General features: G+C 45.4%; 1 protein-coding gene across 2 annotated transcripts in view; it reads left to right on the top strand.

Moving 5' to 3' along the window:
- The window catches only part of GMPPB (GDP-mannose pyrophosphorylase B), a 183,436-nt gene that overhangs the window by 151,869 nt on the left and 5,745 nt on the right, over nucleotides 1-25,822 (top strand). For both annotated transcript variants that reach the window (XM_029599666.1, XM_029599665.1), the window contains exon 9: nucleotides 13,620-13,802. In XM_029599666.1, coding sequence (XP_029455526.1) covers nucleotides 13,620-13,802 — 183 coding nt within the window. The remainder of the gene's footprint in view (nucleotides 1-13,619; nucleotides 13,803-25,822) is intronic.

Here is a 25,822-nt window from a genome sequence, read left to right as displayed (position 1 = left end):
CACCTAAACCCTCGACAGGCTCGCTGGTCCCTGTTTTTTAGCCACTTTAATTTCTCCTTACGCTACAGACCAGCCTCAAAAAAACATACGAGCAGATGCCCTCTCCCGTATTACGGAATCCAAGGACTCACCCTCCGTACCCCAATACATTCTCGACCCCGCTAAGGTCCTTCTTGCAGCCACCGACGTGGTGCCCGCTGGAAAGATGATAGTGCCTCTTCGCTTACGCAAGAAAGTCCTGTCTTGGGCCCATGATTCACTCACAGCATGACATCCGGGGAGGCTTCGTACTCAAGAACTTGTGTCTCGCTACTATTGGTGGCCACATGTAAACCAAGATATCAGAGCATACGTAGACTCCTGCCCAACCTGCGCTAAACAAAAACCCCTACCGGGACATCCTAGAGGGTTGCTGCAACCGCTCCCTATTCCTGTGGAACCTTGGACTCATGTTGTGACCGACTTTATAGTCGACCTACCACCTTCGGAAGGGAAACAGGTCACTTGGGTCACAGTAGACAGGTTCTCCAAGATCGCATACTTTGTGGCCCTTCCAAAACTTCCATCAGCTTCTGAACTCGCATAACTCTTCACCGAACATATCTTCCGCTTACATGGACTACTCCAACACATTTCCTCTGATCGGGGGTCATAATTCACTGCTAAGTTTTGGAGAGCTTTGTGCAAAAAATTTGGAATCCAGCTAGACTATACAACTGCATTTCACCCACAAGGAAACTGACAAGAGGAACGAACCAATTGCTCACTAAAAAACTTTCTTCGTTCCTTTATAGGAGACAAACAAGACAACTGGGTGACCTTGCTCCCTTGGGCAGAGTTTTACAATCTTGGAAGAATATCCAACCTCCTTCTGTATAGGGAGTGGAGGGCCATCGAAGCCATAAATGCTAAATTGGTTCACAAACCATTGAATACTGAACAATGTGGGAAAAGTTTTTAGACGCTTATAAATCTTGATAGTAGGGAAGTCTACCGGGAGTGTGAGAGTGGCTGATTGTATGGAAGTTTGAATGAGTAATGTGAATGTTGGTCTGTTTCAGTATTGTTACTGCTGTGGCAGTTTGTGTTTTAAATAAATAAATAAACAAAAGGTTACTGTACTAGTTGTAATAGTCTGAATGCTGTACAGTTATATTGTTTTTGTTGTAAATGTGCATTACCACAATAAAAATGTAAAAAAAAAAAAAAAAAAAAAGGCAGAACAGTGAACACAAAGGGTTTTAAATACAACTGCATTGCTATAGGCAAGGTAAAAGGAAAGGAATTATACCCACTGTTCACAGAAACTCAAAGGCACTGTTAAAAAATTTCAAAATACAGAAATCCTTCTCTTGGGGGGCTCCATTATTAAAGGCGTTAACTTGGGGACAAACTTAGAAGGTTACAAAAATGTCAGATACCTACCAGGATCCTCAGCTTGCAGGAATACAAATCAGATTATTTGTATTACAGAAGAATGTAATACTTGACACTGATCTCATAGTCCATTTGGGAACCAATGACCTGGCTGTAAATGAAGGCAGTGATTTCCAGATATTAAGGAATGGGCTCAAATATTGGGCCGTGGTGCAGTTTTCAGAGGTATTGACAGTTCATGGTAAGGAAGATGAAAGGTTTGGTCATATCACTAACTTAACAGTTTCAACCCAAGGCTGCAGTGATGTGGCTACATTATACTTCCTGGAAGGCATGGGATAACCTGCACAGAGCAGTAGTTGCAACTCCAAAAGGGACACACTAAGATTGTGGGTGGATTCCATGTGGGCAGACTAGATGTGCCTTTTTGGTCTACGGTATATCTAATTTCATTTTCTAGGTTACTACATAGAAGCACCAACTAGTTAAATGAATCTATCTGGAACTCTATCTGGAGTGACATTTTGCACTCTAGCCCCAGCTGTATTTTCCTGCTGCAAGAAGTCTCTCTCTCTCTTTTAGCTTTTTCTGACTGTCACTTTCACAACTTTTCAACTCTCACATTCTTGAAGCCTTGGTAACAGAATGAAGTCGTTGGCATGCTCTGTCTGAGATTAACTAAAAAGTTTTATTTGACAAGCAAATAACACCAACAGTCAAAATTCCTGTTTTGCCGCAAAACACCCTTGCTGAAAACTGCAAAATATATATTTAAAATTATTACATCAGCTAATGAAATTCTGAACTTTAAAATAGTTGTTCTTCCCTCACTGTTTCTCCATATGAAATACTTTTTCTAATTTTGATCCACTTTAAAGCTTCAGAACGAAAGGACCCATTACATTATTATTCCTTGCCTTCAGCAAATTGCTGCAATGAAAATGCAAGCATCTTAAAATTTTGGAAGAAGGAATGCGGAATATGTGAATGGAAGGATGCTGCTGGGGAGGGACCTGCACCTAGTTTGACTGATGCACTGGCATACATATATCTTGAAGATGGTCGTCATTCTAGCTCTTTGCAGCTGGAAAAAAAGAAAGGCTGGGTTTGCAATTGCTAGGGAGGTAAAATAAAACCTTACTGATGATTATTATTTAGATTTATTACCTGCCTTTTTGAATAAATAATTCACCTAAGGTGGAGTACAATGTATCAGAATAGCAGCATACAATTTGCGATCAATAGCAGCTTAACCAAAGAAGGTGATGCATAGTAAGGACAGAAATGCAAATAAATTAGCAATGATGGCTGAACTTAAGAGCTACAACTTAAAGTTCTTTTTTACTCAACGCACAATTAAACTCTGGAATTTGTTGCCAGAGGATGTGGTTAGTGCAGTTAGTATAGCTGCGTTTAAAAAAGGATTGGATAAGTTCTTGGAGGAGAAGTCCATTACCTGCTATTAATTAAGTTGACTTAGAAAATAGCCACTGCTATTACTAGCAATAGTAACATGGAATAGACTAAGTTTTGGGGTTCTTGCCAGGTTCTTATGACCTGGATTGGCCACTGTTGGAAACAGGATGCTGGGCTTGATGGACCCTTGGTCTGACCCAGTATGGCATGTTCTTATTAAAAGCCTGGCAGAAGAGCAAGCTTCCTAAAGCTTGTGTAAAGTATTTGTAAGGACCTTTTCAGTTTAAACTGATTTTCACCCTCATTTTAGGCTGATTAAAGAGCAGCTGCAGATGCAGTGTCTCAAGGCCTCCAGCAACTGCTAGAAAGCCAGTGTGGGCCAAAGCACCTGCAATGTTTCAAGTCCTGCCTCCACCAGCGAAAGTGCTCGCTCTCTGGTGTTGCTGATGTGGCACAGACGAGCAAGTGGCTGCCTCCCCTCCCCCCAAACAGCCAAAATGCCTGCTGCTTGGTGCTGCCCATGTAGCATTTGATGCGGGCCATGCCTACCAGAAGCACTTCCTGACAGGCTCTCTGGCCCCACACAAGAGCAGAAGTACAGTGCTGCAGAGCACAGGAGCCTAGGTAAGCATGCTGTCAAAGAAAATAGGGAAAGTCTGAAGCCACCACTGGTAAGGAGGAATTATGTTGCAATGGAGAAGGGGAAGAAGGAGATTCTCAAGAGTGTGGGGAGAGAAAGGGACACATTAGGGGTTGGCAGTAGAGAGAGGGATGTTGCTGAGCAGGTGAGTGGGAAAATATGCTTAATATTATTCTATTGTACTGGCTTCTAGCCACCAAAATAATCTCCAATGTTTACCCCCCAAAAGTCACATTTCGCACTGATTTTCTCCAGTTTCTGTTCTTATCATAATATACCATGATAAATTCCTGTGGAAAAAAAAATGAAGGTCCCTAAGCATTTGCCAGAGCTCTTCTGGAAGAGAGTTCCATAGGGCAGGTATTGCTCCCGAGAGAGATCATTGATGGGTATATCTTCTTTTGATTTCTTTTGTTCGAGTTGTTATCCCAGGACAAGCAGGATGCTAGTCCTCACATGTGGGTGACGTCACTGACTGAGCCCTATCACGGCAAACTTTGTCACAGTTTCTAGAAACTTTTGACTGACACACTGAACCCACTGAGCATGCCCAGCATGCCATGATATTCTCAGCCACAGGGGTCTCCCTTCAGTATTCGTTTTTCTGCGCTGCTTTTGGCATCGCGGAGTAGGAGCCTCTGTAAGATTTCTCACACAATTCTGACTGAAAATCAGATGATAATTCATTTTTTTTCTCTCCCACAATCTGGGTTTCGCTCGTTACCACCGGCCGGTGAGTAGATAAATTCCCTTCCGACTCATTTGAGTTAAGATTTTTTCTTCAGATATCCATCAATGGCTGTCGAGGTTATCATGGCCACGGGATCCTAAAAGTAATTGAACCATGTCGATTACGGATCCGCACCTCGAGTGTGTACTTTGTTTGGGCCAAAATCATGATGTCTCATCCTGCCCGAAATGTGTAGAAATGACCGCTTATGGTCAGAAAGCACGACAAGAAAAGATGGAACACTTGTTCCATCTTCAACTCTTACCTTCCCCATCGACGTCCACTCAGTTGTCTCCGCTGGAGCTTCAAAAAGAATAATACTTAAAAAAAAAAAAAAAACAAACGTCGTCTGTAAGGTTCAGGGGACCATTTATCACTGACCCCCATCCGCAGCATCGACAAAATCAGCATCGGAACATCGGTCAAAACATCGGCACCGACATAGACATCCTTCGATTCCGGAATCTTTACTATCCCCAGAGAAGTCTACAGCTAAGCGGCCTCGCCTTCAGGAGGCGTTCACCTTCTCTCGATGTGTCAGTCATCGAACGTCCACAGGTCCCTGTGGTAGGACCGATAACTCCCTCACTGCCACCACGTATAGCTGCTCTGCCTGCACCAGCTATTACAGAGGAATTGAGTGGATTTATCCGCCAAGCGGTGTTAGAAACGTTCCAGGAGCATCGACCATCGATGCAGATGCCCTCGCCGAAGCAGACACCACTATCGATGCCGGTGCCCGCACCGATGCCGGCACCTTTGCCGATACCGGTGCCCACGCCGATTCCGCGGCCATCTCCAGGACCAGCACCGATGCCATTACCTGGGGCTCCAGGACAACCAGAATTCGCACTATTCCAGATGCTGATGAATAGATTTGAAGCCCTCGTTGGTGCCATTCCACCACACCAATGAGGGTTTTATCCCTGCTAAACCTGGAGGACTAGGGGATGTTCCTGGACAGGGACCTGTCGATGATCCTCAACTAGGGCCTTCAGGACTCTTTAGACCACTGATTCCATCACTTCCACCGAGGTCTATTCCTACTTCTCCTTCCGGAAAAGTGCCACACGTCTCATGGGAGGAGAAAAACACTGATTCTGCATCGGAAAGCTTCATGTCTGACCAGTCTCCTCCTGAAGGCAGGAAGAAGTCTCCACCAGAAGACTTGTCCTTCACCAATTTTATAAAAGACATGGCAGACACAATCCCCTTCAATTTAGTGTCTGAGGAGGATACACGACAGCAGACTTTAGAAGTCTTACAATTTGTTGACCCTCCAAAAGAAGTCCTGGCCATTCCTGTCCACGAAGTACTTTTGGAGCTACAACATAGGCTTTGGGAACATCCATGTTCCGTTCCACCTATTAATAAATGAGTGGACTCTACATATCTGGTTCAGCATGTGCCTGGTTATCAAAAGTCAGTTACCACATCAATCGGTAGTGGTTGAGTCGGCTCAAAAAAAGTCCAAAAGAGTACGACCTCATTCCTCCATGCCACCTGGCAAGGATCATAGGTTCCTAGACTCTTTCGGGAGAAAGGTATTCCAAGGAGCTATGCTCAACTCAAGGATAGCGTCCTATCAACTTTATATGATGCAATACCAAAGGAACCTATGGAAGCAGATGCAGGAACTTTCTAACTCCCTGCCTCAACAGTACCAGGATGCTGCTCAGGCCATTATACATAAAGGTCTTGAAGCTAGAAAGCATGAAGTCTGGACTGCCTATGATAACTTTGAAACAGCTTCAAGGGTGGCAGCCTCAGGAATCAGTGCGCGTCGCTGGGCCTGGCTAAAAGCCTCTGACCTCAGGACTGAGGTACAAGAGAGGCTGGTGGATTTGCCATGCGTAGGTGACAATCTTTTTGGGTCCAAAGTCCAGGATGCAGTGGCCCAACTAAAAACACACGGAGACATTGCGCCAACTGTCATCAGTTCCACAAGACTCTTCGTCATCAATGTCTCGCAGTACACCAAGGAAAGAAACCAGAAAATCTTTCAACAGGCAGAGACTATATCCACCGGCATCCAGGGGCAGATCTTCTCGTCCACAACAAAGATCTCAGCCCAGATAGCCTAGAGCCACTAGGCCTCAACCGCCACCACAGACTGGACCGGCTGCAGGTTTTTGAGGCCACCACCAGAGAGCAAAGCCATCTCCACAATCCCAAACCGAACTTGCCAGTAGGAGGCCGAGTTTCCTCCTCCTACAACCATTGGTTGCAGATAACAACAAACCAATGGGTACTGTCAATAATATCACGAGGTTACCAACTCAATTTCCTCTCAACTCCAAGAGACTCTCCTCCAAAACAAACCTCTTTCATTAAACGAAAATCACATAATTCATCTACAAGCAGAATTATCCACCCTTCTGAGAGCCAGAGCTGTAGAACCGGTGCCCCGGACTCAGCAGGGCAGAGGATTCTACTCCCGTTATTTCCTCATTCCAAAGAAAACTGGAGGCCTATGTCCCATCCTAGACCTCAGAAATCTCAACAAATTTCTAAAGAAAGAAAAGTTCAGTATGGTTTCTCTAGGCACCATGCTTCCCCTTCTTCAAACAGGAAATTGGCTTTGTACTCTGGATCTACAAGACGCTTACGCTCACATTCCAATATTCCCTCCTTATCTTAAGTATCTGCGTTTCCTGGTGGGTCATCAACATTTCCAGTACAGAGTACTACGATTCAGACTTGCCTCAGCTCCCAGAGTATTCACGAAATGCCTGGCAGTAGTAGCAGCTCAATTACACAAAGAAAGTGTATATGTTTTTCCATACCTGGACGACCGGCTCATCAGAAGGCAATCTCAACAAGGAGCTCTTGTTTCTCTCAGACGAACAATCACTCTGCTGCACTCAATGGGGTTTCTCATCAATTATCAAAAGTCCCATCTCATTCCGTCTCACCTGCTTCAATTCATCAGAGCAGAATTGAACACCATCCTTTCAAGAGCTTTTCTACACGAGGATCAGGCAGACACACTCTCCCTATTGGCAAACTCGCTACACTCGCAGAAACAAGCAACAGCTCATCAGTTTCTCACTTTACTAGGCCACATGGCCTCCACGGTTCATGTTACTCCTATGGCAAGACTAGCCATGAGAATAACCCAATGGACATTATGGTCACAATGGATCCAAGCCATTCAACCGCTGTCTTCTCCAATTCAAGTAACCCACCAGCTACTTTTATCTCTCCTTTGGTGGGCAAACAGGGACAACTTGCACAAGGGCCTACCCTTCTAGCAACCAGTCCCACAGATAACTTTAACTACACATGCATCCACCTTAGGTTGGGGAGCTCACATAGACAATCTCCAAACCTAGGGTACTTGGACAAAACTCGAAGCAACATTTCAAATCAATTTCCTGGAACTTCGAGCTATACGTTATGCTCTGCATGCATTCAAGGACTGCCTTTCACACAAGACTGTTCTGATTCAAACGGACAATACAGTAGCCATGTGGTACATGGACAAACAGGGAGGTACTGACTCGTATCTCCTTTGTCAAGAAGCCGCACAAATTTGGGACTGGGCCCTGACACATTCCATATTTCTCCGGGCCACTTATCCTAGCGGGCATCCACAACGTAGTTGCAGATCGCCTCAGTCGTCAGTTCCAACCTCGCGAGTGGTCCCTGGATCCCTTAGTAGCGACCAGGATATTCCATTGTTGGGGACAACCAACAATAGACCTCTTTGCATCACTCCTGAATCACAGAGTGGACAGGTTCTGCGCTCTGCACAGGCAGAAACACCAGCCAGCCACCGCTAATAACCAAAACTCTAGTGAAGCTACAACAGGACAAGGGGTCCATGATACTCATAGACCCGTATTGGCCTCGACAAGTATTTATTTATTTATTTATTTCGAGTTTTTTATATATCGAAGTATAGCGGGAAAGCCTTCACTCCGGTTTACAAGATAACAACTTAATACATTTTGGTAACACAGGAACAGATTAATGCAAGTTAACACTTTGGTAACATTTTGGTAACACTGGAACGAATTGATATACAGTGAAACAGGATAACAACTTGATACAGGTTTTTAAAACAGGATCGGAATAGTACATCGTGAACTGAGAAGTGGCCGGGTTAAAAGGGGGAGCAGCGAGATACAGCCGATTACAAGCTTAACAGTTTAGGAGAGGGGGGGGGCGGCAGTGACACACTGCAAAAGCTAGCTTTATAGCAAAAAGGCGTGGAATAGCTGGCATGACTCAAGGAGTTATGCGAGGAGGTGTGAGGTTGAACGGGGGAAGAGAGGAGCGTGGAAGAAGGGTGGAATAGGCACCGGGAGGGGGGGACTGGAATGACAGGGGGGGATGAGAAGAAGGGAGGATATGTATGGTTTCCAATACTCCTAGACCTCTCGATCAGAGAACCAATTCGCCTGGGTGTAGCCCCCAATCTCATAACTCAAGATCAGGGCAGGTTGCGCCATCCCAACCTTCAATCCCTATGTCTGACAGCATGGATGTTGAAAGCTTGATCTTACAACCACTCAAACTTTCAACTGTCTCTCAGGTGCTTATAGCTTCACGTAAACTTTCCACACGAAAGAACTATTCTTCGAAATGGAAAAGATTTACTTTGTGGTGCACACAAAAGAACATTGACCCTTTTTCCTGCCTCACACCTTCTCTGCTAGACTACTTATGCCATCTTTCAGACTCTGGACTCCAGACCTCATCTGTAAAAGTACACTTAAGTGCAATCTCTGCTTACCATAACAAAATGGGAGATGCATCAATATCCATACAACCTCTTGTCAGTAGATTTATGAGAGGTTTAACTCACCTTAAACCACCAATTCGGCCACCTGTCACAGAATGAGACCTGAATCTGGTCTTAACAAGGCTCATGCGTTCTCCCTTTGAACCCATGAATTCCTGTGATCTTAAATGTTTCACATGGAAGACTATCTTCCTCATAACCATTACATCGACTAGAAGGGTTAGTGAGTTACAAGCACTTGTCACGTACTCACCCTATACAAAATTCCTACATGACAGAGTGATTCTCCGGACACATCCAAAATTCCTGCCCAAGGTAGTTACGGAATTCTACTTGAACCAATCCATAGTTTTGCCCACATTCTTCCCAAGACCTCACACTCTCCAAGATGAAAGGGCCTTACATACCTTGGACTGTATTACTTAGACCGCATTGCAGTCCATAGGAAATCCACTCAACTCTTTTTGTATCTTTTGATCCAAACAAACCGGGTAATCCAGTGGGCAAAAACACTTTCTCTAACTGGCTAGCAGATTGTATAGAATTCTGTTATGAAAAAGCAGGCCTTCCTTTCCAAGGGCGAGTAAAGGCGCATTCAGTAAGGGCAATGTCAACCTCAGTAGCACACTATCGTTAAGTGCCAATCCTCGACATATGCAAAGCGGAGTTCTCTTCACACCTTTGCAGCTCATTACTGTTTAGACAAAGAAGGACGATAAGATTCAGCCTACAGACAATCTGTCTTAAAGAACTTGTTTCCAGTATAATCCCAACTCCTTCTACATCCAACCTGCTGTGATTTTTGGCTGCCTCATTTTTACCAACAATACTGCAATGTTGCTTCATTTCAAAATGACTTGCTTGCTGATCACCCATATGTGAGGACTAGCATCCTGCTTGTCCTGGAATAAAGCAAAATTGCTTACCTTTTAATAGGTGTTATCCCAGGACAGCAGGATGTAGTCCTCACGAAACCCACCCGCCACCCCGCGGAGTTGGATCCGATACGTTTTATTATTTTATTTTTTGCTAAAGCTTATTGCTACATACGAGACTGAAGGGAGACCCCTGTGGCTGAGAATATCATGGCATGCTGGGCATGCTCAGTGTGCCAAAGTTTCTAGAAACTTTGACAAAGTTTTCTGTGATAGGACTCAGTCAGTGATGTCACCCATATGTGAGGACTATATCCTGCTGTCCTGGGATAACACCTATTACAAGGTAAGCAATTTTGCTTTATGGAATCGCCACGTGAGGATCTTAGTTGTCTGGAGGGCATTCGAAAGGACAGCCTTTTCAAATAGGTCTGTCTTTTCTCGGAGTCGTGAAAATTAGTGTCACGGTTTTGAATTTGCTTCTGTAGAAGACTGGTAGCCAGTGTAGGGCAGTTTTGATGCTGTGTGGCTTGAATTCTCATGTCAAATTTGCTGTGGAATGGGTTTTCTTTTTTTTTTATCTGGCATTTGATTGGAGGGCCTTGTCTGTTAAGCCCATAAACTGCATTACAGAAATCCAGTTGTGTGGTTACCAGTGGAAGATTTTTCTTCTCCATGAGAGGGTGTAGTCTTCAAAAGTTATGTAATTGGAAGAGGTAGCGCTTTACTTTGGCCTGGATTTGTGCAAGCATGATTAGTTCTGAGTCTAGTAAGACTCTGAGGTTCAAAGCTTCTGAATGGGGCTTTTATATTGGGGACTTGTCTGTGCATGTTTTGTATCCTTAGAATTTCTGTTTTGTTTGGATTTTATTATTAGTCCCTTCTTGGATGGCTGTGAAACACATATTTAGCTTTTTTAAAGCAGTGATAGGTCTGGGTTAATTAGTAGTATGAGCTAGACATCATCTGTATAGATGTAAGCTTTTATGTCAAAGGTTCGGCTCAGCTTTGCTAGTGGTTTGAGGTATATGTTAAAAAGTATAGGTGATAGTATAGAGGTTTGGGGGACTCTGAGTTTAAGATCCATTGTGTCAATGAGAGTAATGTTAGCTTAATGCCTTCCTTGTGATCTGGATTTTTTTGTCTCCATGTAGAAATTCAAAACAAGTTTAAGTCCTTTCTTATGTGTTGGGGGATTTAACAGCCTGGGTGAGATCTAGTGTTGTCCATGGTGGCAAGGAAGTTGTCCATGGTGGCAAGGAAGTTGTGTTGTGATGGGTTTTCTGTATCTGGGCTGAAGTCATCTATAATTGCTAGGTTAGAGAATCTTAGTGTCAGATCTGCAATAAGTTCTAGAAGCTCTTGAAAGGATGTTGTATTATTTTGAGGGGAGCAATAGACCACAAGGAGTCCTATTGGATTCTTGCTCCTAGCTGAATTAGTAAGCATTCTGATTCAGACAACTGAGGGAGAGGGATTTTACATAGCTTGATTGTTTCAAAAATAGAGAACCACTTCCTTCTCTTGTCTCCTAGTCTGAATTGGTATAGGATGTGTAGAAATCATCTGGATAATTCATTCAGCGAGACAACTCTTGCTTTATCTAGCCATGTTTGTTATCCCCAAGATGTCTAAATTCAGTTCATTTTATAATGTCATGGATTTTTGAGAATTTCTTGTTGACTAAGCTGGCATTTACTAGGCCTGTATTTCCATATGCCAGGTGTGAGGAATCCTCTTGCGGGTGGGCAAGTGGTAGCCATAGCACTGTTAATAGGTTGTAGATGTTTTTCCTTATTTTTGTCCTTTGGCTTTTCTATGGTCTGGGATGACCATGGTTTCATCTATCCCATATCACTGGGATTTCAGAGGTCATTAAGTTGTGAGGGCTGAAGCACATTTTGGATCAGTGGTGGGTGTTGCAGTGGAGTTCTTTATAGTTATTAGACAGTGATTATGTCAAACCTTTATGATCGGATATGTTGGAGTTAGCATTGAGAGTGCTGATGGGTTGCATTGATAGAATTCCTACTATATTGTTTAACTGGTCTGTCTTTGATTGAGGGTGTGCTACATTTAGAACAGTTGAATTTCTCCTTGGATGAGATTGATAGTACAGTCAGAACAGTTAAATGATTTCTCTTTGCTTTAAAGTGCATTTGAATGGTTAGTTTTCTAGCTGACAGTGTTATAAGATACTCAGAGTATATTTTAGGGTCTTTATGCTTTTCTGAGCCCCTTAGCAAGATGATGATGTCTGGTTTTGTCATGCGGGGAGGGATGCTGTGGCACTTATAGGCTGGTGACCAAAGATTTCAAATGGCACTAACATTGTAAGATGGGTCAGCAGTTAAATATAACTAGACATCAAGATACAATTAGCAGTTAAAGGGATGCTGTCAAGAGTTGAAGAAAGTGAAAATGCAAATGCAAACAAGTGTTCACATTTTGTTTATAATTATGGAGTAGCAAAGCTTTGCAAAATGAAAACCTAGATTGTCCCATCTTATTTGAGCTACTATGGAGTCCACATATTATAGTACCATATAAGGCCCTATCTAAATTACAGGAACTATTTCAAATATTTGCAGCTGAGTAGTGGCCATGATGGACAAAATTGCACATAACATTGCATTTGTAGTTCCAGTGCTTCTAGGAACATGATTTGAAATTCCAGAGTACATTTGGATATGATACCTGGTTTGTAGTACTGAATGGCTTTGAACTGCTTTCCCTGCAAGGCAGCACAAGAATTGGACACATCTGAAACCTTCCAGACTTCTCTTGGCTGTCAGAAAAAGACAGGCGGTTACCATTTGAATGTGTGGTGATGTGGAACACTGCTTCTCAACCAGTGGATTGGGTCACAAGCTTGTGGCCCAGGAGACTTACAAGAAGGTTACAAGTTGAAGCTCTGTTAGGAAAGTGAGGTGTTAAATACAGTACAAGCATAGTACAGTTTGTTCCTGTTGTCTAAGCTTAAAGTATTTACAGGCTGATGCAATATCAGCGGGCGTTAAACGGGTACTCATGATTGAGCGCCTGCTCCCTTAACGGTGGGTGCCCAATGAAAAATGCAAATGGGCAGCTGCGGTAAAAAGGAGGCGCTAGGGGAAATTGCGTGCCCCTTAGTGCCTTCTCGGTAGCGGGCACCCAGGAGAGAGGTGGCTGTCAGCTGGTTAAGAAAACGGATGCTCAATTTTAGAGCATCTGTTTTTCCTAACCTGTGCACAGCCACAGGTTAGGAAATAATATTGCCACAATATTAAGTCATAGTAAGTACAGAAAAGCAGTATTTTCTACTTTTCTGTACACTTTTTGGGCACCTCCAAAATTAATTCCTGCTCAGGGCAGGTGTTGATTTTGGTGAATAAAAATGTGCGAGTCGCGTGCACGGTTTTTTTTTTTTTTGCATTGGGGGAATAGATAATAGCCTCATCAATATGCATTTGCATGTGATGAGCACTATTACCTATGCTCGTGATTGGACGCACTATCCTCCGTTTTTTTGCATCAGAGGTTATGGTCGTGCGTCCAATCGCGGATTGAGCTGTGTGCTGCAGCTAGCGCACAGCTTTGCGTCGGCTTGATTGTCAGCTATGGTTGTGGCATCTGAAAATCTGAGCTTTAGTTTTACAGCATTCACAGTGAGACTGGGAGAAAGTATCTAAATTTGGAGGGACTTGTTTTTATAGCTTTTGTTAGAACTCTTGAGTGGAGCCAGTTCCTAGAACTATTATCCTTAATGGAGGAGAATTGACATACAGAATAGCTGCAGGACCTGTATCCAGACAGATTCAGAGCTGTAGTAACTTCTCTGATCTCTTCTAGCACCCTAGCGCTAAGGTTGGTAAGAATTGCAGCATAGGTCCTAATGTGACTGTTGGTCCTGATGTTGTGGTGGAAGATGGAGTTCGCATAAAGCGCTGCACCATTTTGAAGGGGTCTTATATTTCCTCCCACTCCTGGCTGGAATCCTGCATCATTGGCTGGAGCTCTTCTATTGGACAGTGGGTAAGCTGATTTTCATGACAATTATTTTATAAAGCTATTGGACTTTGTAACAAACAATGAACTATATTGCTATAGATGTAATGGAGTATGACAACATTCATCTCCTTATCTGTTCAGACTTGGCCCTTGTATTTTTTTTCTTTGTTCTATTTTGTCTGTCTTAGTGATTTCTGCAGCCCCAGATGCCAATCACAGTAGTAGCAGCACCTTTGCTCTCATCCCCTCAATATGACCAGCATGGCAGAACCAGGTCCAATTTGCACTTATGGATGGCAATATAATCCAGTCAGACTAGTCCAGACAAATGGGTTATGCCCACCAACCAGCAGATGGAGACAGAAATCAACAGGTGCCTTGACGACATCCCTTATAGGCATCTGTGTTGAACTCAGTCTACCAGTATTCTGTCTCCAGCAGATGATAGGTGAGCATTCTGGGCTGTGAAATAAGGTCTGATTAGGCTGGGTGTACATGAAAACATTTTTTGGAGGGCAGCTCCTGAGGGGAAAGATTAGTTTTCCCCTCCCTCAGTTGAGCATACCTCTGGCTCACCTGTGTATGTGATTTTTAGGTGGCTCCTGAGGAGAAAAGCTAAGCTCACTCCCTCATTTGAACAGAGACTGGACCATGGGGCTATTAGTTTGGCTACTACTTGGCTCCCCATCTCATCTTTTCTCCTCTGTTCTGATTTAAAAAAAAAAGAAAAAGAAAAAAAAAAAGGCATAGTCTTTCCTTTGTTTAAAATTCTTAAGAAGGAAGATGGGGGGGAGGAGCCAAGATGGCATCTTGACGCCGACACTGCTCTGCTCTGTGTTGCTTCGGATCAGTGAGTTTTGAAGATAATCCAAGACAGCTACACCTGGAATTCACCAGACTGATTTTAGGTGCTTTTATGGCTTTCCCTTGCTGCTCTGCCAGAAAGAAAGAAGTGGTGAGATCAATTTTGTATTGTTTTCTCTGTTTAAAGGCAATAATTCTGGTCCCAGTGATTCAATGGGTCAGGCTTGCTATTTCATTTACTTTGTTGTGCCCAAGAAAGACTGTTCTCGTCACCCCATTCTGAATATGAAGGAGGTCAACAAGTTCCTCAGTGTCCCATTTCATGATGGAGATGTTGAGGTTGGTCATACAGGTGATGAGGCAGGGGAATTTCTGACCTTTAGATCTCACTGAGGCCTACACCTCCATATTCTGATAAGGGAATGTCAAAGATTTTTTTCTCTTCATGGTGCTAGGGGGCCATTTTCAATTCCAGGCCCTGCTCTTCGGTATAGCTACAGCTCGAAGTATCTTCTCAAAGGTTATGGTTGGTGATTGCAGTGGCACTACAGAAAGAGGGAATCCTGGTGCATCCTTACCTGGATGAGGCTCAAAAGAGCAAAGTCAGAACAAGAGTGTTGCAGCCACCTGAATAGCTGCAGGAGTTAGGTTGGATCAAGAACTTCTCAAAGAGCCATTTAAGACTCTCAAACTCAAGAGTACTTGGGTGCAATGTTTGACACAAAAATTGGTTGAGTTTGCTTAAAAGGACAAACGGTTCAGAAACTGGAACAGCAAATTAGCTCATTGATGTAATTGAGAACCCTGACAGTATGGACTTATTTGCAGCTTCTGGGCTCTGTGGCAGCAGCATTGGATCTGATTCCCTGGGAAAGGGTGCATATGAGTTCCCTCCAGAGGGCATTGTTTACTGGGTGGAATCCTCAAAATTAGTATTATAATAGGAGGCTGACCTGGTGGATGGAGTTCCAGGAATTTGGAGTAGGGAGTGGACTTTGAACCTCCTGTTTGGATCATGTTGACTATGTATGCCAGCCTCTCCAGCTGAGGAGCTCATTGCTTGGAGTAAGTGGCTCAAAGGCTGTGGATGAAAGAGGAGGCAGCATGGTCCATCAATTGTTTAGAATCCAGGGTGATTTTTTTGGCCCTTAGTTTCATATCTACCCTCAGAGTCAAGCTGTCAGAGTGATATCTGACAATACCACAGTGATGGCGTGTATGAATCATCGGGGAGGAACAAAGAGTCCTCAGATATCGGAGGAAATGGACGTGTTGATTCACTGAGTAGAAAGGAATCTGAAGATTTCGGCCTCACACATAGCGGGTGTGGAGAATGTTAAAGCGGACTTTCTCAGTCACAATATGGTCGATCCAAGAGAATGGTCGCTGTCCTTCATAGCCTTTGACATGATAATCAGCAGGTGGAGCCATGCTGTTCCATGTAAACAGATGTAATGTGCAAACGAACATCGGTATAGCAAAGCAATAAATAAATAATAAATAAATAAATTTGGTGGTGACTGACAAGAATGTGAAGGTGCTCAGGTTTTTCGGTTAGAAGAAGCAGAAAGGGTTGTCTGATCTGGATGCCTTTGGTGGGGAGAGTTGTTCAGAGGATTGCTGTCATCTGGCCTGGTTATTCTGGTGGCTTCAGGTGTCCTTGGTATGTAGATCTTGTCAGGTTGTTGGACAGACAGCCATTGTGGTTTCTCCTTGCAGAGACTCTCTCTCACAGGGTTCTCTTCTTCATGAGAATCCAGATTTGATTTTGTCATATGATTTGGCCCTTGAGATGGCTTGGCTGATCAAAAAGGGCTATTCTGTTGAGGTGGTGAACACACCATATTGAAGGCTAGAGCATCCTACTATATTCCTAGTCTAAGTGAGAGTTTGGAGGATTTTTGAATTTTGGTGTTTCGTTCGGAAGATAGTTCCTAGGAAGGCATCAGTACCTGGTATTTTGGAGTTCCTACAGGATGATTTGGCTAAGGGTTTGGCTCTCAATTCCTTGAAGGTACAGGTAGCAGCTATTGTGCGTGTTAGAGGTCATATTTTAGGGAGATCTGTTTCTTCTCATCTGGATGTTACACAGTTCTTGAAGACTCGAGCCCATCAGGTTACTGGTGAGAGATTCAATTCCGTCTTGGGATCTGAATTTGGTATTATCTTTTTTTGCGGGTTCTCAGTGAGAACACAGTCAGGCATTTTTGCTGAAGTTGCTTACCTTGAAGGAAGGTTGTTGATTGCTGGTGGCAATTTGTTTGACCAGACAGGTTTTCAAGTTGCAAGCACAGTCACCTTTTTTGGTGATCATGAGAGACACTGCCAAAATTTGTAGAGTTCCTTCCTTTCTTCCAAAATGGTACTTAGCTGTAATCTACTTGCATGTCTTCTGGATCTAGAACCACAGTTCGGGGACTTCAACTTTTCCCAACAGTAACAGTGGCACTGCTAAGTGACGACCAGCTAGAACACTATATGGCTTTATTAGAGTCAGGGCAGTTCTATGAGGTAGGGTGAGGCAGCTGCCTGAGGCAGCAAAATTTTGGAGCGGCAAAAGGTTCCCCCCAAAACGCTGGGCAGCCACCTGCCTCGCCTTGCCAACAGATTGGCTAGCTAAAAAGGAGGCCTTGCGCATCTCCATCTCAGCTCATCCCACTGGCAGCAGGAGGAGGAGAAGATGATCAGGCCTTGTGCCACTGACGGCAGGAGGAGGAGAAGCACGAGCCTTGTGTCCCTAGTGGCAGGAGGAGAATCATGGGCCTTGTGCTGCTGGCAGAGCCCATCTGCTGGCAGCAGGAGGAGAAGAAAATTGGGCCTTGTATTGCCGGTGGCAGGAGAAGCTTGGACCATATGCTGCCAGCAGAGCCCATCCTGCTGGTGATAGGAAGAGAAAACTGAGCCTTGTGCCACCGGTGGAGCCCATCTCGCTAGCGGCAGGAGGAGAAGATCAGGCCTTATGCAGATGGCGGCAGGAGGAGAAGCTTGGGAAATGCGCCATTGGCAGCATCCATCCCGATGGCAGGAGAAGGAGAAGCTTGGACCTTGTGCCACTGGCAGACCCCCATCTCACCAGTGGCAGGAGGAGAATATCAGGTCTTCTGCCGCTGGCAGCAGGAGAAAGAGAAGCTCTGGCCTTGTACTGCTGACAGATCCATTCCCGCCAGTGGCAGGAGGACAAGATCAGACCTTGTGCCGCTGGTGGTAGGAGGAAGGGAAGATTGGGCCTTGTGCTGCCAGCAGAGCCCATCCCACCGGCAGCAGGAGGATGAGATCAGGCCTTATGCTGCTGATAGAGCCCTTCCGACTGGTGGTCAGAAGAAGCAGGAGGCCACCGGTGGCAGAAAATGAAACCTGTTCTGCAGCTCCTTCTCATGTGCTGCCCCATGGTATTTGACAGTTGTGTTGCTAGTGCTTCCTGTATTTGCAGCTTGTAATGCCCGAGATGAAAATACAGGAAGTGCTAGGCACTGCAAATATTGAATACCATAGGCCAGCACACAAGATGAACATCGCTCCAAAGAAGAAGGTACAAGCTGACAGCAGCAGAGGAAGAATGACCTGTGGACCCTGGCTGCCTGGATTGCATGTGTGTGTATGAATGGGAGACTGCCTGGGATAGGGTATGTGTGTGAATGGGAACCTGTGTGGGATGAGGAGGTGTGTGTGTGAATGGGAGTCTGCCTGGGATGGGTGGTGCATGTATATGTGTGTGTATATGAGTGAGAGAATGCAAGTCTGCCTGGGATTTTTGTATGTGTGTGGATGAATTGGAGTCTGGCTAGGGTGTGCGGGTGTGACTAGGAGCTTGTTTGGGTTGTGTTTTTGTGTGAGAGAATGGGAGCCTGCCTGGGTTGTATGAGAGAGAGAGAGAAAGAGAGGCAGAGAGAATGAGAACTGCCTAAGGTGTGTGGGTGTGGGTGTGTGTGTGAGAGAATGGGGCTGGAGGTTGATCCCAACCTCCTAGCAGTTGAAATGAAGAGGAGGGCCCGGAGCTGTTGGCAGATCCCAACCAAATAAGTACTGGAGACATCTGGGGGTGTATCTGAGAGGGAGCATATGTATGTATGACCTTGTGTGTGTATACTGTATATAGAGCAATGATTTGGTGGTCTTTACATTCCTTCTTAAAGCATTATCATTTGGACATGAGCACAAGAGAAGACTCCTCCTTTGCTGCAGAAATCTTAAGAATGGTATTCACAATGACCTGCCCAATTTGAGAGTAGCTCGAGTACATGCCATTCATCTAGATTGGTCTGATTAGATGAAGAAGAAGGTGAAATTTATTCTTACCTGATAATTTCCTTTCCTTGAGTCCAGTCAGGCTATTCCAGAACCCACCCTGTTACTCTGCAAATATGTTGTTGTGCCTTAAAACTCTCTGAAATGCATAATGGTGAGTTGTCTCTTTTCTCTTGGTAAGCAGTGAGGTTAAGTATCTGTGTGTATATAATTTTCTGCTTATTTTCTTTCCTTATTCTGTTTAGTCCTCTGGTTGTAAGGGGTTTTAACATTTTTTGGAAGTTAACTTGTTACAGGTAATCCTGGCAGGCTGAGGTCAGTTTGGATGCCTATAAAGTGTGGCTAGAGCGAACTGTTGATCTCTGCCTCCCATCTGCTGGTTGGTGGGCATAACCTATTCATCTGGACTAATCTGACTGGACTCAGGAAATTATCAGGTAAGAATACATTTCATCTTCCCTGTACCACAGCATGCGGTGATATGAAGTGTGCTATGGGTGGTTACATTCATCTCTCACTATTAACAAAAGTAAATATCATATGATACTCATCTACGTTCGTGTGTGAAGTTAGTTGCTTCACACTAACAGTTGAAAGGACACCATTACAATTGGACCCTGGATGTTAGTCTCATTAGAGAACAAAGGACTGAACTCTTACCCTAAGAGAGAGCTCCTCAATAACAAGATTGACAGTCATTTAGTAAGGGAGTGTATATGGGAAGCTTGCACTGCTGTTGCCTGCAGCTGTTCCTGTTTTGTGATGGTGCAGTATATGTGAAGCTTACACTGCTACTGCTAATACTGTCCTTATTCTATGGTGGGTTAGTGTGTAATGTACAGTAAGTAAAACTTGCACTGCTGCTGCTTGTGCTGTACCTTTTCTATGGTCGGGCAGTTTGTATGAAGGAAGCTTGCACTGTTACTGCCTGTACTGCGATGGGGCAGAATACGGGTGAAGCTTACATACTTGTTGTGTAGTTGTACTGTTCTGTGTTTGTGTGAGAAAAGCTTGAACTGCTGCTGCTGCTTGTGCTGTACCTGCTCTGGAGTAGGGCAGTGTGTGCTTGAGTGAGGGAAGCTTGTCCTGCTGTTCCCTATACAATATTGGTTCGAAGGTTTGGGTGGTATGCCTTATTCAGGCTTCTACAGTGCTGGGAGTAGTCCAGGAATTCAGCTTGTCCTTTCTAACTCTCTAACCCTGTTTGGGTTGGGAACCTTGTAATTGATATGTATGGCATTAGGAAATCCTGATTTAAAAAATTTATTTATTTTTTTTGAGTGCAGGGGAGCTTAAATAAGTCAATGAAAGCATGAAGGAAATTGTCCAACTTAATTTCTTGGTACTGAGAGAGATAACAGGCACACACTGCTAATGAAATTTTCCATCTATACTGGCTAGATATCCTGCTGAATTGTAGTCTGACTAGGTTGGATTAATAAATGGCACATGTCTAGGATGTAGACAGATGGACTTGTGGGTTATTCTCCCCTGCCAGCAGAGACTGAGCAAGCTGACATTACAATATATATATATATACTCCTGCCATGACCCCAGCCTTCCAGTATTCTCCATCTCCAGCAAATGGTGGACGTACATCTCCCTATGGGGATTGCTTTGTGTTTTTTCAAAGCAGAAATTTGAAATTCTGATTTAAGGAAAAAGAGTTCACTTTCCTGCAGTGATACCAAAAGGTCCCTCCCCCAGTTAAGAGTTCCTGAGCTGATTTTTGTGATTCCTCACAGGTGTGCCTTGGCCCAGTAGCTGGGTTTCCCAGCATGGGCTTAGCTGCTCATTCAGCTGAAAGGCAGCGGGTGCAGAAGGCCGAGCGCTGTGGTGATGGCAGATGCCCTCTCCCCCTGCAGCTAGAAACTGTCTGTACTCATCTGGTAAGCGCTGAACTTAGGTAAGGTTTTAAAAAAAAGTTTTACCTTTTAAGCAGACACAGAGGGGTTTTAGGACTTCCTCTGGTCTCTGTGCCTTGTAGCAACGTTTGTTCCCACTCCCGGAACTGGGCAGCCTGGCGGATTTAGTGGCCCCGGTGGGCTAGGCCCTGAAGTTAGGATTTTTCTTTGCACACTGCATTGTAGACTGCAGCGGTGTTTTTCACACATTCCTGTGCATGATGTGGTCCCCTCTACAAGGCTCTTGGTGTGGGACGTGCATCTGCTCTGCGCCCATGTTTTGTGCTTGTTTTTGGGCGTGCCTTTTACCCGTACAACTTTTGGACTTTCCACGCTTCGGGACTTAGCGCAGAAGTTGTGCAATCACCTTGTTGCGCTTGCATCTGATACACTTAAGCTTTGAGTGCATACATTTTTGAGCGTGAGCCATTCAGATGCACGTTTACTGCTGCAATGGTGCTGGGAAGCAAGAAGCCTAAACGTCTTCCTGTTTGTGTTGCCTGTCATATTAGGGCTTCTCAGCCTGAGCTGGCTTCTAACCTGTGTCAGCACTACTCAGGGAGCATTGTCTTCCTCAGATTTTGCTAAGCCTGGCTCCTCCTGTTGTGATGATAGGTTGGTTACGGCCTTGACTTGGAGGCATGCCAGACCTTGGTTCTCCCTTGACTGGCTCCACCACAGGCAAGGGCAATTCTGTGGGACTAGCTCCAGTTCTCTTCTGGGCTTGGTTTGGATCCAGCTGCCTTTTCTTGGGTGGAATTTTTTCAAGGCTTACAAACTTTTCCTGTCAAGTTGGACCCTGAGCCGGTGACTCCTCCCTCTTCCAGTCCTAGGCTTCAGCGCCGGAACTCACCTCAGCTCCCTGCGGGTGGTCCCGACAGGAATCCTGATGGCACTGATGCTGAGGTAGATTCTGATTCCCTGGAAGATGGGGAAATTCCTCCAGGACTGGAACTGTATCGAATCATGTTGAGGTTCTTTCAGAAGAATGAACTGCTGGCATTGATTTCCCAGAATTTGAAACAGCTGGGTGTTCCTGTTTCGGTTGCCATGTCAGAGTCTAAGAAGAATCCCATTTTGGCTTCCTTGTGTAAAGCCTTTTGTTTTTCCCTGTGATGGATGCCATTCAGGAATTGATTGATCTTGAAAGGCATGCTCTAGAAGCAAATTTTAAAGGCAGTCAGACACTGGAAGGCCTGGACCCCCTGGATCTGGCTGTGAGAGAGCATTTACATTTTTCCCAAAGTGGATGCCCTGGTCTGTGCCATCTCTAAGCAGACAACTATCCTTGTGGAGGGAGGAGCAGCCTTGAAGGATATACATCATAGGATGATCGAGGCTATCCCTAAGCAAGCCTTTGAGGCAGTGGTGATGACTTTACAGATCACTTCCTGTTGTGCCGTAGTGGCAAAATCTTGTCTGCTTCTCTCTCAGGAGGTTGATGACTCTGGAGGGACTTCCAGAGTGGTTATGGAACCTGCTGCCATCTTTTTAGCAGACGCTGGCTGCGATTTGGTCCATACCTCAGCCAGAGGAGTGGCTTTGGTGATAGCGGCCAGGCATCAACTCTGGTTGCAAAATTGGTCAGCTGACTCAGCCTCCAAAGCTAATCTTATAAAGATGCCCTTTAAAGGCTCACTCTTATTTGGAAGCGAGTTGGAGAAATGGGCAAGTAAGCGGGACGAATAGTCAGTTCCTCGGTTGCCGGAGAATAAGAAGCAGTTTCAGAGCCCCTTTGGTATGAGGGGTTGTTTCTGGAGTTCCAAGCGGTTTCATCCTTATAAGGGGTCTACCTTTCAGAGGACTTGGCCTTTCAGTATGTCTCAGACCTTTTGTTCCAGACAGCCCAAGAGAAGAGTGGGCTTGGGTGGCAGATCTTCCTGAGCTTCCCAATGAAGGTTTGCCGACCCACTTTTGGGGACAAGAGATGTCGGGATGCCTCTCTTTTAGCAGAGGTGTGTAGAGATCACATTGGACCAATGGGTCCTGGAGGTGATCCGAGAAGGATATGGTCTGGAATTTTGCAGTATTCCTCAGGACATATTCATGGTGTCTCCTTGCCACTCCCCGCAGAAGAAGCAGACAGTGGAGTTAACGCTCCAAAGGCTCCTCAGGCTGAGGGCTGTGGCTCCATTGCCCACGTCTCAAAGTATGGGGTGATATTACATTTATTTTGTTATGCCCAAAAAGGAGGGTTCCTTTCTTCCCATCCTGGATCCCAAAAGGGTCAACTGTCATTTGAGGGCGACTCATTTTTGCATGGAAACCTTGCGCTCTGTAAATAATGGCAATGCAGTCGGGAGAATTTCTGACCTCCCTGGCTCTGTCCGAGGCCTACCTTCCTATTCCCATCTGTTTGGAACACCGTTTTCTAAGCTTTGCGGTGTTGGGATGCCATTATCAGTTTCAGACACTGCCCTATGGTTTAGCCACCACCTCCAGAACATTTTCCAAGGTTATGGTAGTAGTAGTGATATCCTTGAGATCAGAAGGGATCCTGGTGCACCCATACTTGGACAACTGGCTGATTCGAGCCAAGTCGCAGGAAGAGAGCCGCCTGGTGACTCATAAGGTGATCTCCTTGTTGCAGGAGCTGGGATGGTCTTCAGCCATCCCAGTCATTGGAATATCTGGGGGTTTGGTTCAACATGGGGCAGGACAAAATTTTCCTGCCGGAAGTTCAGATTCAGAAATTGATGTCTCAGCTGCGCCAGTTGATGAACACTATATGCCAGATGGTGTGGTCCTATCTACAGGTGCTTGGCTTGATGTCATCAACCCTGGAAGTGGTGCCATGGGTGAAAGCACATATGCATCTTCTTCAGCATTTGCTACTGTATTGTTGGAACCTGCAGTCTCAGGACTATTCGGTCTGGTTCCACTTGCAACTGGAAATCAGCTCTTGCAGGAGGTTCATCTGAGAGAGGGTGTTTTCTTGTCCTCCAACCTGGGTGGTGCTCATGACAGATGCGAGTCTCCAGGGTTGGGGGATTCATTGTCAGGAGCTGATGGCCCAAGGGCATTGGAATGCCGAAGAGTCCTGCTGGAACATCAATCAACTGGAAGCCCAGGTGATTCGGTTGGCATGCTTGCAGTTCGGTCACAGGCTGCAGGGTCAGGCGGTCCACATGAAGTCGGATAACACAATGACAGTGGCCTACATCAATCGCCAGGAAGGAACCAAGAGCCAGCAAATGTTGCAGGAAATAGACCAACTTATGGAATGGGTAGAAGGGCATCCATGGATGATCTTGCCCTCTCACACTGCAGGAAAAGACAACGTAAGAGTGGACTTTATCAGTAGGGAAAGTCTGGACTTCGGAGAATAGGTGTTGTCAGCCGATGCATTTCAGCTGATTGTGGATCGCTGGGGCCATCCGTTCCTAGATTTTCTGGCGACTTCTCACAATGCGAAGATTCCTCGATTCTACAGTCGCAGGAGAGATCAGTGGTCCCTGGGCATAGATTCTCTCATAAAGGTCTGGCCAGAAGACAGATTGCTTTTTGCCTTGCCTCTGTGGTCAATGTTGGGCACAATAATTTGCAAAATTGAAGGCCATAGGGGGCTAGTACTCCTGGTGGCACTCTGCGGAGTCACCTGGTATAGATCCCCCTTAGTCTTATGCCGCACATGGATCTCTTACAGCAGGATCCAGTTCTTCAAGGGGATCAAGGGTTTGGCCCTTGAGGGGACTCGCCTGTTGAAGTGTGGATATTCCTCCGCGGTGATTGCCACCTTACTCCGTGCTCAAAAGTTCTCCACTTCCTTAGCCTATATATGGGTTTGGAGAGTCTTTGAGGCATGGTATGAGGAACATGGTGTTCTTCAGTTACGATCCCACTCATTCTGGGTTTTTTGTAGGATGGGATAAATAAAGGGTTGTCCCTTAATTCCTTGAAGGTGGTGCAGGTTGCGACTCTTGCCTGCTTCAGGGGCCCATTGAATGGTGATTCCTTGTTGTCCGATCCTGATGTGGTCTGTTTTTGGTTTTTTTTTGAGGGGAGTGAAACCTCTTCGGCCTCCCTTGCTGTTATCACTTCCCTTGTGGAATCTTAACTTGGTGCTGGATTTTTTTGGTGGGCCCTACATTCCATCTGCTGTGTAGTCTTTCCTTGCAGTTAACTTTGAAGACAGTGTTTCTGGTGGTTATATGTTCTGTGTGTCGAATCTGAGCTGCAGGCCTTGTCTTTCCGGGAGCCATTGCTTCAGGTGACTCCAGGGGCGTTACAGCTGCATACTGTTCCATCTTTTTTGCCCAAAGTGGTGTTGGACTTTCATTTGAATCTCATTACTGTTCCTGGATAAGGTCAGGGATGTAGAGGAGTATTGCCTCTGGTGCTCATTGAATGTCAAGAAACTTGTCATACAGTAGCTGGAGATTTATGAACCTTTCCGGAAGACAGATTGCCTGTTTGTCCTTCATGGCAGAAGTAAGCAGAGCGCTCCAGCTTCATGGGCTACAATAGGTACACTGGATTAAGGAGGTGGTCACTGCCACATATGTGGATGCTGAGGCCGTTGTCTGCTCAGGTTTGGACTCATTCCACTAGGGCTCAGCAGTGTCATGGGTGGAGGTTCGATTGTTGTCTCTCGTCAATATCTGCCGAGCTGCGATGTGGTCCTCCTTATTTTCTCCAGGTTTTATCGTCTGGATGTGCAGGCCCAGGAGGATGCAACCTTTGCACATACAGGGGTACATTTTAAAAAACAGCATGTGCACGTACTTTTATTCGCGCACCAGGCGCAAACGAAAGTACGCTGGATTTTATAAGATATGCGCGTAGCCGCGCATATCTTATAAAATCCGGGGTCAGCGAGCGCAAGGGGGTGCACATTTGTGCAACTTGCATGCGCCAAGCCCTGCGTGCACTGCCCGTTCCCTACCCCTCCGCACCTTCCCCTACCTAATTCACACCCCCCCCCCGGCCCTATCTAACCCCCCCCCTTACCCTTGTGCGCTAGCGGGCTGCTGGTGCGCCATCTCCTGACCCTGGGGGCTGTTCCGAAGGCCTCGGCCATGCCCCTGGAACACCCCGAACGTCACGCCACCCACCCGACACGCCCCCCCTAACGAAGCCCCGGGACTTATG

This window comes from Rhinatrema bivittatum, chromosome 4, assembly GCF_901001135.1.
Source record: "Rhinatrema bivittatum chromosome 4, aRhiBiv1.1, whole genome shotgun sequence".
Taxonomy (NCBI): Eukaryota; Metazoa; Chordata; class Amphibia; order Gymnophiona; family Rhinatrematidae; genus Rhinatrema; species Rhinatrema bivittatum.
The sequence above is the reverse complement of the archived record's forward strand: the minus strand, read 5'-3'. Positions and strand labels throughout refer to the sequence as shown.